This window comes from Amphiprion ocellaris, chromosome 12 (genome assembly GCF_022539595.1).
Source record: "Amphiprion ocellaris isolate individual 3 ecotype Okinawa chromosome 12, ASM2253959v1, whole genome shotgun sequence".
Taxonomy (NCBI): domain Eukaryota; kingdom Metazoa; phylum Chordata; class Actinopteri; family Pomacentridae; genus Amphiprion; species Amphiprion ocellaris.
Window position 1 is genome coordinate 20880800 of NC_072777.1, and position 16686 is coordinate 20897485.

The 16686-nt window shown below is 39.1% G+C and overlaps 1 protein-coding gene across 2 annotated transcripts in view; it reads left to right on the forward strand.

Annotated features, from left to right (window-relative positions):
- The window catches only part of LOC111589000 (dihydropyrimidinase-related protein 5), a 29981-nt gene that overhangs the window by 5568 nt on the left and 7727 nt on the right, over positions 1-16686 (forward strand). For both annotated transcript variants that reach the window (XM_023299679.3, XM_055016100.1), the window contains exons 2-4: positions 6219-6333; positions 9793-9942; positions 15980-16138. In XM_023299679.3, the coding sequence (XP_023155447.1) occupies positions 6223-6333; positions 9793-9942; positions 15980-16138 (420 nt within the window). In that variant the 5' untranslated portion in view covers positions 6219-6222. The remainder of the gene's footprint in view (positions 1-6218; positions 6334-9792; positions 9943-15979; positions 16139-16686) is intronic.

Sequence of the window (16686 nt, forward strand, 5' to 3'; positions counted from 1 at the left end):
TAATTCTAAATCAACTGAATAGGCCATAGTGCACTAAATAGACTTAACCTGCTAGCTTTATTAATGAAAATGAACCATAAATAACAATAAAAGCTTGGTCTGGGTGTAGTTGCTGCTGTTTACAGACTCTGCAGCTGTCAAAGCTGTCTATAAAAGAAACCTGTTGAAGTCTGTCTACTCTGATATATTCACATAATGGCTGAGCAGTGAATTGATTTCACATCTAAATAGCAATTTGAAACAATTCAGTTATCACATTGCAAAGGCTGCAGTTTAGGATACACATTGTGCAGTGAGTCTGACTCAGGGTTTAAGCTGTTGTATCAGTGAGAAAAATGTAATTTGATATTTTCCCTAAATTGTTCACCTCTATGTCACACTCAAAGCCTCAAGCATTAAATACAAAAGCTGGCAGAACATCTTAATGCAGAAGTTTGTCTGTTGTCTTTAGATGATCTGCTGAGTTGGTTGTTGAGCTGTGATATGCAAACTGCTTTATCCAAAGTTTATGCTTACCTCTCGCACCACAACTTCTTTGAGATGGTGTGAATTACTTTGGAGACAGCTTAGACTAAGCATTCAATAAACGTTAAATAAGTTAGACTTAGCAGCCTCCTCTAGGTTGGGCCAGTTCAAAGTTCTGAAAACACTGGGTGTTCACTAGTAGTGTGCTCCTCTTCTTGGCTGGATGAGAGAATCTTGGCTCACCAATTGAACAGGAGGCGACAGCCATAACTTCAACAATGTTAAATAGTATTTGCAGTGTCTAGATTTCAGTCAAGTGAAATTCCCTAAAAGGAAAAACAAGACACAGAAACCATTTAATGGTGTTTTGTATTAGTACAGATCCATGTCTTTTTTCTGGCTTCTGAAAACATTTGAACTAATCAGAATTAAAGAGTACAGCTCAAAAAATGACTGGTGACCTTCAGTTGGCACTGTAACTTGCATGTTCTTTTTTTCCTTGAAGAGCTGGGGGCCTTACTGAGTGTTCTTCTGAATATAAAAGGTGTCCCTGTCTATAATGTCATTTATATAGGTTGATTTTAATTTCCTTTGGATTTACAGTCCTCACCAACACACAAAGCCTCCAGTGTCCAGTGCAGCAATTTGTTTAGTCAGCGTTCTCATTCCCACACACACAGTCAGTCATCTGTGTGGGTTTGGACAGAGCTGACAGGAACACAGTGACAACAGCTGTCTCAGCCTTTAAATATCAGTTGTATAGACAAGACTGACGTGGTTCACTTTTCGTGGTCTCACTGTATCGCGGACTTTTAAATTTCATTTGGTACTGCGGATTTTTCGCTACATTGCGGAATTTTGCAGTATAGATATTTTTCCATATTTATTATTGTGGCGAGCTGCATCGAAGCACAATGCTGGATAACGGATATTCGCCTTTTTTGCACTATGCAACCGGGAGATGCTTTTATTTTGACATAGAGACATCAACAGCACTAAAAATGTGTAAAACCCCGAACACCCTGAACTCCCATGGTGCGTTGCAGCACAACAGTTCAGTCATAGCTACCGGCTCTGCGATTACTACATTATTTTTATTATTTTTGCAGTAAAATAAGCAATTTCTATCCTGAAAAATTGAAAACAATATAAAATATATATTAAAAATAATAATTAAAATATATTAAAAGAATATTTAATCAAAATAAAATGCATAGCGTACATTGCTGGCTGCTGATTGGCTCAGCAACCGTAGCATCAGTCTCTTCTGTCTCCTGTGTGTAGCAACGTTCAGCATCTCACCTTGTTCACTTCACATAGACGTCTTATCGTTAGCATAGTCCTGACCTGGAGAGCTCATGTCAAGGTCTCCCTGAGCAAGACACTGAACCCCTAACTGCTCCTGATAGGTTGTGGTTAGCGCCTTGCGTGGCAGCTTCCGCCATCAGTGTGTGAATGTGTGTGTGAATGGGTGAATGTGATGTATAATGTAAAGCGCTTTGGGTATCGTTTCAGGTATAGTAAAGCGCTATATAAATACAGACCATTTACCATTTACCATAGTGTCTGGAACAGATCCCCTGCGATAGATGAGGGACCACTGTATTTATTTTTATTGCTACTATTTTTTTTCCTCTTCTTCTTTCTATAGTCGTTTATTCTCTTTCTTTATTTCTAGGGTGATACTAACAGCCGAAACCAATTCCTTGTATGTTGTGTACATACTTGGCCATTAAAATCAATTCTGATTCTGATTCTGATTCTGATTTTCTCCTTGTCACTCATTTTCCTTAATTTTCTAAGTGGGAAAACCTTTATGTAAATGAAAAATTAAACACTGTCATGGAAGTAAATTATTTTAACATGCTAACATCAGGAACAGGACAAAATTTGAACAGACAGTGCATGCCATACTGTATGTCCAATAAATGGAAGTCATTTGTCACTATCATTTAGTGCATTTTCAATCATTTTGAAGCAGGTCTAGGTCTGGCATTTGCTGGCTTTTATTGGACTACATCCAGAGTCTATACCAAAAGCACTGAATTTAATAAAATTGGCAGGTTGTATTTACCGTGTGAGTGAGACAGGGAATGATTTAGGGGGTGATTTTAATATTAGAATCTAAAAAGCCAGCAGAGCTCAGTCAGACTTGGCAGCAGAACAGCTGGAATTGTAATCCTCCTCTTTGTCCAGTATGTTGTCATGTTCTTTTGGATTTGTCGTGAGTTGGAAATGAAAATGAACTGCAGCAAATAAGTTAACAGGAATTTTTTTTTTAAGGTGCTCTAAAAAGTGCCTTAAAAGTTTCAACCATTCATTCATCCTTCCATATATTAGCGATATCTGCTTTGTCCTGAAGAAGGTTTCTGAGGCTAAAGCCTATCCCAGCGGGCAAGAGATGAGGTACATCCTGGACATATCACATGGGCTAACATGCATAGGAGGTCAACTGTGCATACTCATACCTACAGCCAATTTAGAATCACCTATTAACCCGGGGTGTGTCTTTGATGTGTGGCAGGAAGCCTGAACCCACCATTCTAATGATCAGAAAATGTCTCTGTTACACTGACGTGTCTGATGGGGGCACCGCACTTAAAGGTTAGAGGGTCAGGCAGGCCTCTGTGTGTGGTGTGTGTGTGTGTGTGTGTGTGTGTGTGTGTGTGTGTGTGTGTGTGTGTGTGTGTGTGTGTGTGTGTGTGTGTGTGTGTGTGTGTATGGGTGTTTTTGTGTGTAGCTTTTTTTCTTCTGAAAGCACTCCAGTCCCCATCTCCTGGGAAACCAATCTTTTATTCTGGCTGCCAGGCCTTTAGGGCACTGCTTTCCATACTGCACACCCCTCCACCACCATGTTTACCACAGTCCTTTATTTTTCATCTCTGCACAATCATGAACTTCTCTTCTTCTTCTATCAGTGAACTAATCTCTTTCTGTGGCCATCCTTGTTTCTCTGCTTCTCTCTTTTTAAATTCTCTTTCTGTTTTTCATCCCCTTTCTGCCCTCAATTCAACTGGGGTCTGTCCTGATCCCAAATAATGTAAATTCAATGCTCTAGCAGTAGGCTTTTCATATGGCCCAAAGCAAAACCAGATAGTATAGATATTTTTCTTAGAAGTTGCTATTTTATTGTTCTCTTCTTTAAACATCATATATTTTAGACATGTTTAGAGGAATAACTTTTGTTGCCACTGAGTTTCTCTAATCTACATATACTGTTTATTATCTGAAAAGTAAGATGACCAACAGTAAACCCAAAAGCTACTATATTCCTTTGAGAGTAAATCTCTGCTCAACCTTTCTCCATCACTCTGGACTCATTCTAGTCTCACTGGATTGGGGTACAAATTTGAGCCTCAAGATCTTTCCTCTCCTCATTGTTCTGTTCACTGTTCTCTTTCTGCCCCTGCTTCTCCCCTCATCTCCCCTCTCTTTCCTCTCTCTATTCTCCTCCATCTCTTTGAGTTGATGCTGTGTGACTGTGAGGCTATTGTTTCTCGCCATCAAACACATTGCATACAGCCATCCATGCAGAATACACACAGAGAGATGCTGGCAGAGGAACCTCGCAGTTTGTTGATCCTATTAGGTTTACTCAAGCTGCTTTCCTAATGATAATCTAAAAGTATCACAACTTTGCAATGTATTTGAGCAATACATTGTTAAACTCGTGGCAAAAAAACACAAAATATCGCGAAAACTATACAAATTCATACATTTGCTATGTGTCACATTCATTTAAAATGTATTTTATTTTGTGTAGGAGTTTGGTGGTAAAGCTGAAATCTAGCTTTATGGCCACAAACAGGATATTGTTCTTATTTCTTCAGGTAAATAAAATAACAACAAAATGGTAGTCTTGCAATTACAAACAACAGGACACAACATTACTGCTGCAATTATAAAATGTGTTAACCTATTGAAAATTCAACAAAGGAATCGTACATTGAATAGGATTCTATGAAACACTCAAACTGGTTACTATGTGTGCTGTAACACAACCCGAAATTACCATAGCCAGAAGTAATCATTATGCACATATGACCACCAGGCATTCATTTAGAAAAATGCAGAAATTCCTAAAATTAGGTTAATTAGTTTGTTTGTGTCTCTTAACCAGAGGCCATGTGGGATCATTAAAATCACCTTACTTTATATACTTATAGAAAGAAGGGTTACAACTAACAATAGTGTTACTAACATGATCATTCAACCCAGTGATGATTTTGTGATAAAAATGTCCATAAAAGATTCTGAAGGTCAAGCTGATGTGTTCAAATGACTTGTTTGGTCTGACCAGTATGCAGTTTTTCATATGAAAGCAAGGAAAGCAGAAAATCTTCAGAATAAAAAATCTGGAACAAGGGCATGTTTGGATATTTCTAGGCAAAGATACTTTAACAGTTATCAAAATGTTGTAATTGATAGTTACTGTGTCTATCAACTAATTCATTAATTGGCATATAATTTCAGCTATTGCATCATTTTCAGCTAATTACTGGTCATTTTAAACCAGTTATCTTCCTCTATATCCATTTCATAAAGCTAATTAGGCAAGTTAGTTTAGTTGCTGAGTAAGCAGTTACACTTTGTACTTCAAGAAACCTCTGCTCTCCATCTGTGCTTGCACAACCAAATCTGCTATATTCCCTCAGATACTGTAATAGATTTGTGAATTATAGATCCACCACTTAATATTTGATAGACCAAGCTGACTCACGAAACGCTTGGGGAACTTGTCTGTCTCCAGAGAGAAAAAGACAGAATGTATCAGAAGCTGTAATTTGTAACTCGGGACAAATTATGAGATACACAGATTAGTAGTTATGTCTAATCATGGATGGTTTGTCCCCTAGTGCTCTCAGCAATCACAAGCAGTATTGTACCAATCTGTTTTTAGAGTGAGAATGTTTTTTTGTGAAAAAAAACAAAAAAGGTTTCAATAGAAATTCTGCAGCATATGAGCCCATTGACTTGCTTTTTAAGCCACCAGTATGCTGATCACGATGTTGATGGCTTTGCATTTACTCTTATTGGCAGATGTTTTAGATTTGTTGTGGAAGGACTATGCAATGGATTCCTGCAGCTGAATAGACTGAGACAAGGCCAGGGTTTTATCCTAGTTGGCTTCTATTGACATTGTTATTACGCCAAGCAATGCGGCGGAGTTATGTGACAATCGGTGTACGTTTGTTAATCTGTGAAACTCTCTGTCTGTCCGTGCGCAACATTACTTCAAAACGGACCAACGGATTTGGATGAAATTTCCAGAGAAGGTCAGAAATGACACAAGGACCATCTGATTAGATTTTGGCAGTGATGCAGCTTATAGTCTGGATCCACGGTTTTGTTAAGGATTTGGGTATCATTGCGAGATGGCAGCACAGCATCACTGTAACTGTGACAAGCGAACGCCGACGTCAGCTGCCTGCTGATGATCACATGATTACAGTCCTACTACAAATCCACCGCTGTGGACTTATCGGAAATGATACAATGAACAATTGATTAAATTGTGGGGGTGTTTCCGAGTTCCATCAATTTCTGCCGCCCACTACATATTTAGGTCACGGTATCTGTACATAACGTACATACGTATAACCTTGGTGGAGTACTGCGCTCTCTGAGTGCTTTTCTTTTATTAAAAATGTTAAAATACTGTAAAGAATGTATTTTTCGAGTATGCTAAGGGTTTGGCTAACCTCTAAACCAGCATTTATATTCATTGGTTCACCTTAGCCTTTTTTTTGCAGGACTATGGCTGCTAACATGGGGTCCATGCGTATTCTCATCAAGGGAGGGAAAGTGGTCAATGATGACTTCACCCAGGAAGCAGATGTCTATATTGAGAATGGAATCATACAGCAGGTAAACCACACATACACACACATTCCTACACATGGACTTACAAATACATTTTTACGCAGTACACATCATATACAATACACACTTTGACCTACATATTCACTGTCTAATCTATTCCCAGCTGACTCACATTTCACAATGATACACTATAAAAAAAATGAATCACTCAGTGACCTCTGTGCTGCTCCACAATAATAGTGAACACTATAATTAGCTCACAAAGTTTTGTCGTGGTGATAGGCATTAGAAACATCTCAGAAACCTGGAAAGCTCATGGGTACTCCTTCTAAAAGACTCCACTTCCATGGCTGGTGGTGCCCTCAGACTGGTGAATCTGCAGGAGGGTGCTGAAGGACCAGAGCTATGCTCCTTATTGGACAAATGGATCCCAGAAAGACTGGCTATCGGCAGCCAGATAGTTCTGGAGAGAGCACACCGGGTTGGACCAAAGAGGGACGCTAACTCCCCACCAAGAACGCTAGTAATAAAGTTTCTCAACCACAGGGACAAACTGAAGGTAATGTGTGCTGCCCAGGTGAAGAAAGATATTAAATACAAGAACCAGTGAGATTCTACTCTGATCTGTCTGCAGAGATTGACAAGCAGCAGAAAAAAATCCGACTCCATCAGCAGCTGTGGGCCCTAAAGATCTGACATGGACTGATTCATCCAGCAAGACTCCTGGTAACATAAAAAGAGCAAACCAGCACCTTCAACATTCGGGGAGATGCCCAAGACTTCATTGACAAGATAAAGGCAGAAGGCCGCGAGAAATGAACAGTAACCGGTAGAGTAACGCAAAACTAAAGATTAATAGCAGGGGATAACTAGTAAACTACAGCAGACATAATGAAGGAGAGACTTCAGTGTGAAACATGATGTACAGCCCTAAAGGTGAAAAGGTAAAAAGCATCTAATAGAAAGTCAAATTGACAAGAAGAAAATACAAATCAGTTTCTTACTCTTTCAACATATCCAGGGCAACATATAATAGCAGAAAGATTTAACTGTACACTGGATCAAATCCTCGGCAGGTCTACAGGCTATGATCAGTCACATAACTGATGCAGAGCCACTGTTCAATGTTTTACTAAAGATCTAGGACTGATGACATATGGAGGGAACTGAAACCAGATGGCTTATTCATGTTACTCAAGTACACATAATACATACTCACGCATCGATTACTTCTTAATATCTGTGAGGTTATACAAACGTGTTCCTATGATAGCATTGTAATTTCAGACCGTGCACCATGTTATGTAGTGTATAAAGATACTAAGTTGGTGAAAGACCCACCTAGATGGACTTTCAGCGTTCTGTCATTAGATGCAGAGAAAGCCTTTGATGCGGACAATTGGCCTTATTTGCTTGATGTTCAGGAAAGTTTTGGGTTCAGAGAGAGTTTTAGAAAGTGGATCCATCTGATTTATAAAATGTCAACAGCAGAAATATTGACAAACAAAAACACTTCCTAACCTTTTAACATCAAAAGAGGCTGTTGTCAGGGTTGTCCATTGTCCCCGCTGTTATTCACACTAGCAACAGAAGCTTTTGCAATTGCCGCACTGCACCGCATGCTGCATGCTGGTCCTGTTGCGGTGTGTTTCGAGCTGTGATCCGGTGTGTCTTTCCGGACCGGGCCACAGCTAATTTGCGTAAAGTAGACTCAACTTCTACTTTATGCAAATTCAATGCGACGTGTGGAGGTCCGACGTTTTGCGAAATTTTCCTCAAACGTCTAAACTAGCCATCGTTGAACTAAAACAAGGACAGATTCAGCAGCTGCACAGGTTATTTTGGCCTCAAATGTTTTCAGAAATACTTTTCGCTGAAGTGTTTTTGAAATATAAGAGAAAGTTTGCGGGCATGTTGGGCCGAGGCACCCGGACTCTCAAGCTGAAAGCGCCGTCATGTGACCATGTTAGTGGCCTGCTAGTGACCGCCCACCATGCGGGCGATTTTCAGATGCAGCGCGTTTACGTGTGGGAAAAACGCATCTAGTGAACACACGGCTTAAGACTCCCTCTTCCCATGTACTTGTACTCTGAAGGTAAAAAATCTACAAAGACAGACCAGCAAACAAATAGAAAATATCTAAACTAACTAGATTCCATAGCACAATATAGGCCAATAAGGGGTAATCAGTTCTTTGCACAAGGAAGAGATGATGCTTCATTTAAAGTCTGGGCTTCTAAAGGACTCGAAAAGGTCCAATATCTGTATCCATCAAATTCTGATGATATAACATCTTTTGAACAACTGAAGCACAAGTACAATGACACATTAACATGCATAATTTCCAATAAAAAACTTGGAGGTCATGGTTGTTGCAAATACTTTTTCATGGCACTGTATATATACAATGCAGTAGTATTACAGAAACCTTCTAGTTTTGCATATTTCTCACACCTAAATGTTCCAGATCATCAAACTAATATTTATTTTTAATATTATACAGAGATAACCCACATAGTGCAGAATGTCAAATTATGGTTTATTGAAAAGTTACTGAAAACCTATATCACCCCTGTGAAAAAGTAATTGCTTCCCTGAACCTATTAACTGGTTGGTCCCTTGACAGCAACAACTGCAGTTAAATGTTTGTTACAGCTTTTGATCAGTTTTTTACATCACCATGGAGGAATTTTGACCCACTCTTCTCTGCAGAATTGCTGCAATTCAGCCACATTAGATGATTTTCTATCATGAACTGCCCTTTTAAGGTCTTGCCACAGCATGTCAATTAGATTCAAGTCCAGACTTTGACTCAGCCACTACAAAACCTTAATTTTGTTCTTTTTTTGCCACTCAGAGGTGCACTTGCTTGTGGCTTTGAGTGTTTGTCATGCTGCATAAACCATCTGCGTTGAGCTTTAGGTCATGAACTGATGGTGGATATTCTCCATCAGGATTTTCTGATAGAGAGCAGAATTCATAGCTCCATCAGTTATGATAAATTATCCAGGTCCTGTGGAAGCAAAGCAGCCCCAAACCATCACACTACCACTTCACTGTTGGTATGATATTTTTCTGTGAAATCCAGTATTAGCTTTACGCCAGATGTAACAGGACCTATGTCTTCCAAAAAGTTCAACTTTTGACTCATCAGTCCACAGGATGTTATCCTAACAGTCTTGGGGCTCACCCAGATATTTTTTTGCAAATGCCACACTAACTTTTATGTTCTTTTTGGTCAGCTGTGGTTCGCACCTTGCAGCTCTGCCATAATGCCATTTTTGCCAAGTGCCTGCCCAACTAAACGGCAGTTTGATGCTTGGAGACACACAACCAGCCCTTGATTTACCTTGTTCAGTGTATGACATAACCATCAATGGACTACATTGAAGATTGGCCCAAAATGCGTTATCTTTAATGTTTCGTAGTTTAAATACACGTTAAAGGCACCAAATACATATTGATAACGTTGAATAAGTTGTGTGTTTGTGCTCCCCGTTGCAGGTTGGAAAGGAACTCATGATACCAGGTGGGGCTAAAGTGATCGACGCCTCTGGAAAGCTGGTGTTACCGGGCGGAATAGACACCAGTGTTCATCTGCAGCAGACATTCATGAATGCCAGCATCCAGGATGACTTCTACAGTGGGACCAAGGTACACACACACATCCACACACACACACCTACACACACACACACACACACACACACACACACACACACACACACACACACACACACACATACATAGACACTCACACACACTCACAGGGCTTTGCTATGACTTGGCTCGTCAGCATGCCTGTCATTAAACACATTTAGAGTCCGAAGACAGCTGTCATACTCCAGCATACTTTCTCACTTACTCTGTCTGGCTTGTCTGTAGTCAAATATTCACCCCTGCTTTCAGCTTCATTTGTTCATCAAGGCTAAAGACCACATATGTTCTTATAATGCTACTCTAGGAAACAAACAGCTGTCAGTAGTTTCAGTTTGAAAGCAAAAACCTCTGTTTTTACACACACAGCTGTTCAGTTTTCAATTGTCCCGGGTTTGCTACTTTGTTTCCTGTGGATGCTCAGCATGTTTTCCACTGATCCCCTGAGACTCAGAGGAGTGAAAATGATTAATTAATTAGCACAATTCAAAAGAGGGAGTGTGATTGTTGCCTACAGTGGTATGCATGTTTTGGACGGTCTTCAGTCCTGGGCATCAGCAGGATGTATAAAAAAATGTGGCAGTCACCATACATATTATTATCAATTGGCAAAGGTTAAGGAACCACTGAAGTCCGTCAACTAGCATTTGGGAGAAACATTCATAGTTAACTGCTTGATCACTCACATCTAGTAATTTATATCATACATTTGTATCATATGTTGAAAAGGGCTTCCATTTATGATGATATTAATTTTTCTCCATTCACATATCCATCCAGGTTGGCATGTTTGCTGTATTTTTGTCCAGTATAATTGTTAGCCTCCAGACTGGAGGAGATATACAGCACTTCTTGTATCTTTCATCTTCGGAACATTGCCAGTGTTTTGAAAGATTTTTTTCTGAAAGAACTGCAGTGAACTTGCAGTGTTGTAGCTTAGTGAAATGAGGCCTGAGTTAATGGAATGCCAACTGAAGTGTGGTGAGAGGAATTTGGGGAGGATTGAATCATCCGTATGCCAGCTTTCCCCCAGCAACCCCCCCCAGTCATCAACCCTACCCACTGCCCACACTGCCATGGCAACTAACCCTGCTGTTTTTTGTGGAAATTTCTGTGTGTGTGAGTATGTGCACACATGGCCATGGTACTATTATGTGGTCCCTATGGTGACTGTTACTGCAGCAACGGCTCATGTGCAGTTGTGATGTACTCCAAAACTATTTCCCTTCACATCCTCTTCCCTCCCTCCACTGTTTTGTAAGAGTCTGCTACCTCTTCTACTTTCCTTCCTGCCTTCTACCCAGCCTCCTCCCTGTTCTCTAGTTTTCCCTCTTCCTCGTCACTCACCCTCATCCCCTCTACTGACCTGCAGGTGAAGGGCGATATATTGTGTGTAACAGAGTCTACTGGTGGAAAATAGAAAGAAAGATCATGCAGCATGGATTCATATTATCTGTTTATACATGCATTTGAGCATCATGTTAAAGATTTTGTGCTAAGATATTAACCTTTTTTGTCTTTACATGTGACACTGACCAATCTGCTCTGGAAAAAAAATTCTAAACTTTACTTGGAATATTAAAGGGTCCAAATTATGCAAAATCTATTTTTTTAAATCGTTTTTGACCATAATTATGTCCCTCTAGTGTATCTAGATACCTGCAAACTATAAGAAAAGGCCATTTCTCCACAGATCAGAATGTGTATCTCTAAACCAAATGTCCGGGTTGCAGCCTGTGGTGAAGTCACAGCAGGATAAGCAATGCAGAGAGAGGCCTCCCTGGGGTCCTCCTCTGTAAAGGAGTTTGGGCAGCAACAGCTCATTTGCATTTAAAGCTATAAACACCGGAACAGGATTAAAAACAGTGGTATTATCGGCAGAATGTACCACACACACACATTCTGGGGGCATGTACACCTTAAATTAACTTGTTAACAAAGGATATAATATTGGACTTTTAAAAGCTTAGTAAAAGTTCATGTTGCACACATAAAATGCCAATTTAAACATCCGCAAATGATGTAAGGTTGAGTAAGGACAATAGGGCTTGGTTTTAACCATGATATGTCTCCATTTTTGAACAATATTACCTGAAGTGTATTGTACATGTATGCAAATATCAGAATAAGAAGGAGTTTTCTCAATATATAATATAGTATTTGTGTAATTACGAATTGTTAAACATATTTACTTTAGCTCCTTTGACATTAGGCTGAAATGAATCAATATAATTAGTTTGTTGGCGATGCATTACAGATTTTAACAACTTAAAAAAATCTTTTAGACATCTTTACCTGCATACTAAAAGCATCACAACACAGAATGTATTACTACGGTATCTGTACTAGTAAATACTCACAGAATAAATTATACTGTACTGAAGTTTGATCTGCTCGCAGTGTTATCCCCATCCACTCTTTACAGTGCATCACTAATTAACTGCATCTGTCAAATTAGAATTTCAGACTGACTGGACCAGATCTGACTTTTTCACGAAGGACCTTCCATATTGCCAGAGGAGTATCTTTCCCAGCAGGCACTGCAGAGATCATTTTTATGTCAGTGCAGGCTGAAATGATGGATGAGGGGTGTGGGATGGAGAAACGTGAGGTGTTCAGCTGTAGTGTGAAGTATGAGGGGTTGCTGATAGGGGCTGATCAGAGAGCTGCAGTGGTAATCTGTCTGACACCGATAGCCTCTCCCAGAGTCTGACATACAGAGACCCTTTCATCCTCTCAGATCAGACATGTCACACTCACAGTCTGTCCCCCTTTCTCCCCCACTTTCATATGTACAGTAGAAGGAGCTTAATACACTCACATGATCCAGTGTCTGTGTGCTTATTGGGTCTTTGAGAAGCAGTTGGTTAATGAACTAAGATTATTTCCCCTCACAAATAATCTCAGATTTTTTTTTATTGAATCATCTAGTCCATTAAACTTGACAAAAAATGTGTGATACATTAATGCTGAAACTAATGCTTAATATTGATATTGATATTCTAAATATGTTCTTAAGTAATCAATTATTATTTTAGTCATAAAGAAAGAAAAAGTTTGAACTGTTGTTGATTACTCTATTATCATTATAGTTACATAGTACAGCAGTTAACCCTTTTGATGGGGTAATCTTTAAATTGTTATTACTTTAATACCTTCAAATGTTTCAAAAAGGGATGAAAGCATATTTGTCAAAGTGGAGTAAATAATCAATTTTTTTTTATTTTTTGATGACTTTTTTGCTTCATATGGGGATACCTCCATGATCTACTGCCATGCCAACACCCTCCTCTCTATCTGTTTTACTTTCTCTTCAGGGGATTAACTTCACAGCAGGGGTTGGGGGTCTTTAATAGAGTCGGGGATTCATGTAAAGCACTGTTTGGGGTTTATGTGTCACCCTCGACTGCAGCTTTGCTCTCAGTGATCAGTGATATGTTGAAAGGACCAGAGGGTAAAGTATGTTGGGATGACAAGTGAGCTTTTAGATTACAACCATGTAGATTAAGCAGTGCTGTTGTGCATTGTAACAGGCTAAACACACAATCACACACAATCTGCTCTCTTCCTGTTTGTTTAAAGAGTGTTATGTTACAATGCAGTCTATATAAAATTAAACAATTAGACTGTGTTATGTCAGCTTTGGGATAATTGTAAAATAATCCACATGCTTAAATAACCATCAATGCTATATAAAAGCTGCAAAATACAAAATGTCCTTCATCACAACATCTAATTAGTTAATTTCTCTTAACAACATAGGGCAATGTATTCTGCCACAAGTTAAAATTCAAATTCCTCATTTACCCACAGTGGGCTATAAACCAAAATGTTTGTGTAAGAGTCTGTTGAATCGCCAATGGGAAGTTTTGTTCATTTATTACATACACACTATTTGTCTGCTTCACTGAGCCTACATGACATTAGAATGTAATTCTTCTGTGTTCATTGTACCACTGCACAAAATACAAAGCTCCAATGCTTTCCTAGCCAAATTTATTTTATCTTTTTTCATTTTTCCTAATGTTTTTGATGTTTTTGTAAGGTTTGGAGTGTTGTCTTTAGCATCTCTAATAAAGTTCACAAGGCCTGTGTAATGACTGAACTGAGTTACAGACTTTTAAGATGGAAGAGTTTTTTGTAAACTATCTAAAACATTTTCAAGGATGCTTATTTTGCGGGAGTTTTGTAGTGTAGTTCTACTCAGCGTAAGCTACACCAGGTCAAGACATCTCATCAGAGCAGCACATACTGATTATGTGTTACGTACAATAACGGATAATTTGGTATTTCTTAGATCTCTGTAGGGAATTTGTAATTTAGAACAGTCTAAAATTAGATGTTTCTGTGGTGACTGTAGTTGCAGATGTTGCCTGCAAAGATGAAACAGGACAGCATGAAAAACATTTGAACTTTCAGACAGCTTCTTTATTCCAGATTGACAGAGTAAAGTCTAATACTGCCCCTGAAACCTTCACACTGATAAAACTGCACACTTAAACTGTTTAGTATACAGTTCATACATCAGCTGCAATATACATGTGGATTGATTAAAAAAATGGAAAGCAGCTTTCTTTTTTCCCCCTCTCCCTGCGTTTCCTTGCTTTTCAGTGTTTCTCTGCCATTTTTGCTCCTTTCTCTATCCTTTTTTGAAGAAGTGGACAGGTAGTACATTTTAATTTGGGCTATGCAGATGGATAGCCTAAATCCCACAATCCCCAGCTGTGCCCATGTCCCTTAATCTCTCACACACGCATACACATTTGTGTAGTGACAGTGATAAATAACACTACATCCATCTTACACGCATATATGTAGACACTTGCAGTGCTGACGCTGCAGATGATTCAGACTGCTTTCTATGGTAGTGGGAAACGTGGCAGCTCATTGGCTGGTGAGGCTGCCACTCGAAAACAGATGGCCCCACCTCTGCCTACAACATGTCTGGAGTCTGGAGGAATTATGTCATGCTGACACAGAAATGTTTATATTTAGTGACTTTTCATTCAGGTTAAGTTGAAGTAGAAATGATGTTAATAATGTTGTTTTGGTTGTGAATTACTGTCTTGTTTTTTATTGTAATTCAGCTGTGCTGAAAATGGAGAATGTAGTGCAAGAAGGGGATGTTTTTAAACTCCACCTATTTATTTCCTATTACATATATGATTATTACCTTTTCCCATCACTCTTCAGTGCCATATCCCTCTTAGAGGATATTGAATGGGTGATTGTCAGTGCAATTTTGGATGGAGAGAGGTGGTGGAGGATGAGGGTGGGGTCTTGCGACATGCATGGTTGAGCAGTATCTGTTGTCATGGTTACATATAAGTGCATTTATCATTCTGCCAACTGAGATGAGTAACTACACACCACTATCTTTACTTCATTAGTTTTCTAGCCTGTCATTCTTTTCCTTTTCCTTTCTTTTTGTCTCTAACTTTCCCTTACCTCCACCCATTCCCTGTACTTTCATCTAATCTTCTTCTCGTCCTTTTCATATTTCCTTTTTTACATCTCCAGTTTGCTGCTGGTGTGGAGTTGCTGTGAAAAACAGGAACCAAATTGAGAGAGATTAAAATAGTTTTTGAGTTTTATGGGGAGTAGTTTTAGGAAGTTCTTCCGTGTAGTTTCCCAATATTTTTTTGAAAAACCTAATCTCGGATGTTGTAAGATTTGTATAAGCCTGTGATGTTTCTATAGAGTGAGCAAATCAGCAATAACAGAACTGAACAACATTAAAAAAATAAAGCTCTGGTTACAAGCTCTAAGTTTCATCTGCCCTTAACTGCTACATTTGACTTAAATTAAATGCTGTGTATGTGAATTAATTAGTACTGTCACTGAATAGTGGACTGTATAATGAGATAACAGTTGACAGGGAAAGATCATTGTGTCTACACAAACAGAGTCTGTGTGCTTTACAGTGGAGTCCTTGTTCTTTTTTCTAATCAGTCTCTCTTTTCTCTTATTCTTCCTTCCCCTCCCCCCTTTCCATCCTCTAACTCACCCCTTATCACCCTCTCACCTTACCCAGGCGGCTCTGATGGGTGGTACCACCATGGTGATGGGTCTAGTCCTGCCTGAACAACACTGCTCCCTGCTGGACGCCTACGAGCAGTGTCGAGCTCTGGCTGATGCCAAGGCGTGCTGTGACTACGCTCTGCATGTCGGTGTGACCTGGTGGGGCCCAAAGGTAAGAATCAAACACAGGTCAAAATGTATTATGTCAATGACCAGTCTGAAAACACTTTGGAAATAGATCATCCTTTGCTTTTTCACTCTTCAAGTTTTCATTCTTGCTGAATGAATAATAAAGCAACCAAACCTTTTCTGATTAAGGGTGAAATGTGAAATGACCTAGATTAAACCTTACAAGAACTGGGTTAACATGCATGTTCAGTGGGCACATTAGGCATATTCTATGAGTCACGGTCTCTATTCTGCATTTGGCTTTAATGTGTGCACTATATCATCTGCTAACTTGGTGCACATGCTGCATCTTATTACATATAGTAATATTTAATGCCAAAATGCCAGAATCTTTGTTATATAGCTGTTATTAACATCTGTGTAATAGTATGAAACAACAAAATTTAAAACTGCAACTAAGGATTATTTGCATTGTTGATTGTCTGTTCTGTCAGTCATTCTTATTGAATTCATCAACTATTTAATCTTTAGTTTTATTTCCACAAATGTCTAGACCACAAAATGATGTTTTCTAATGTCATTTTGACCAGC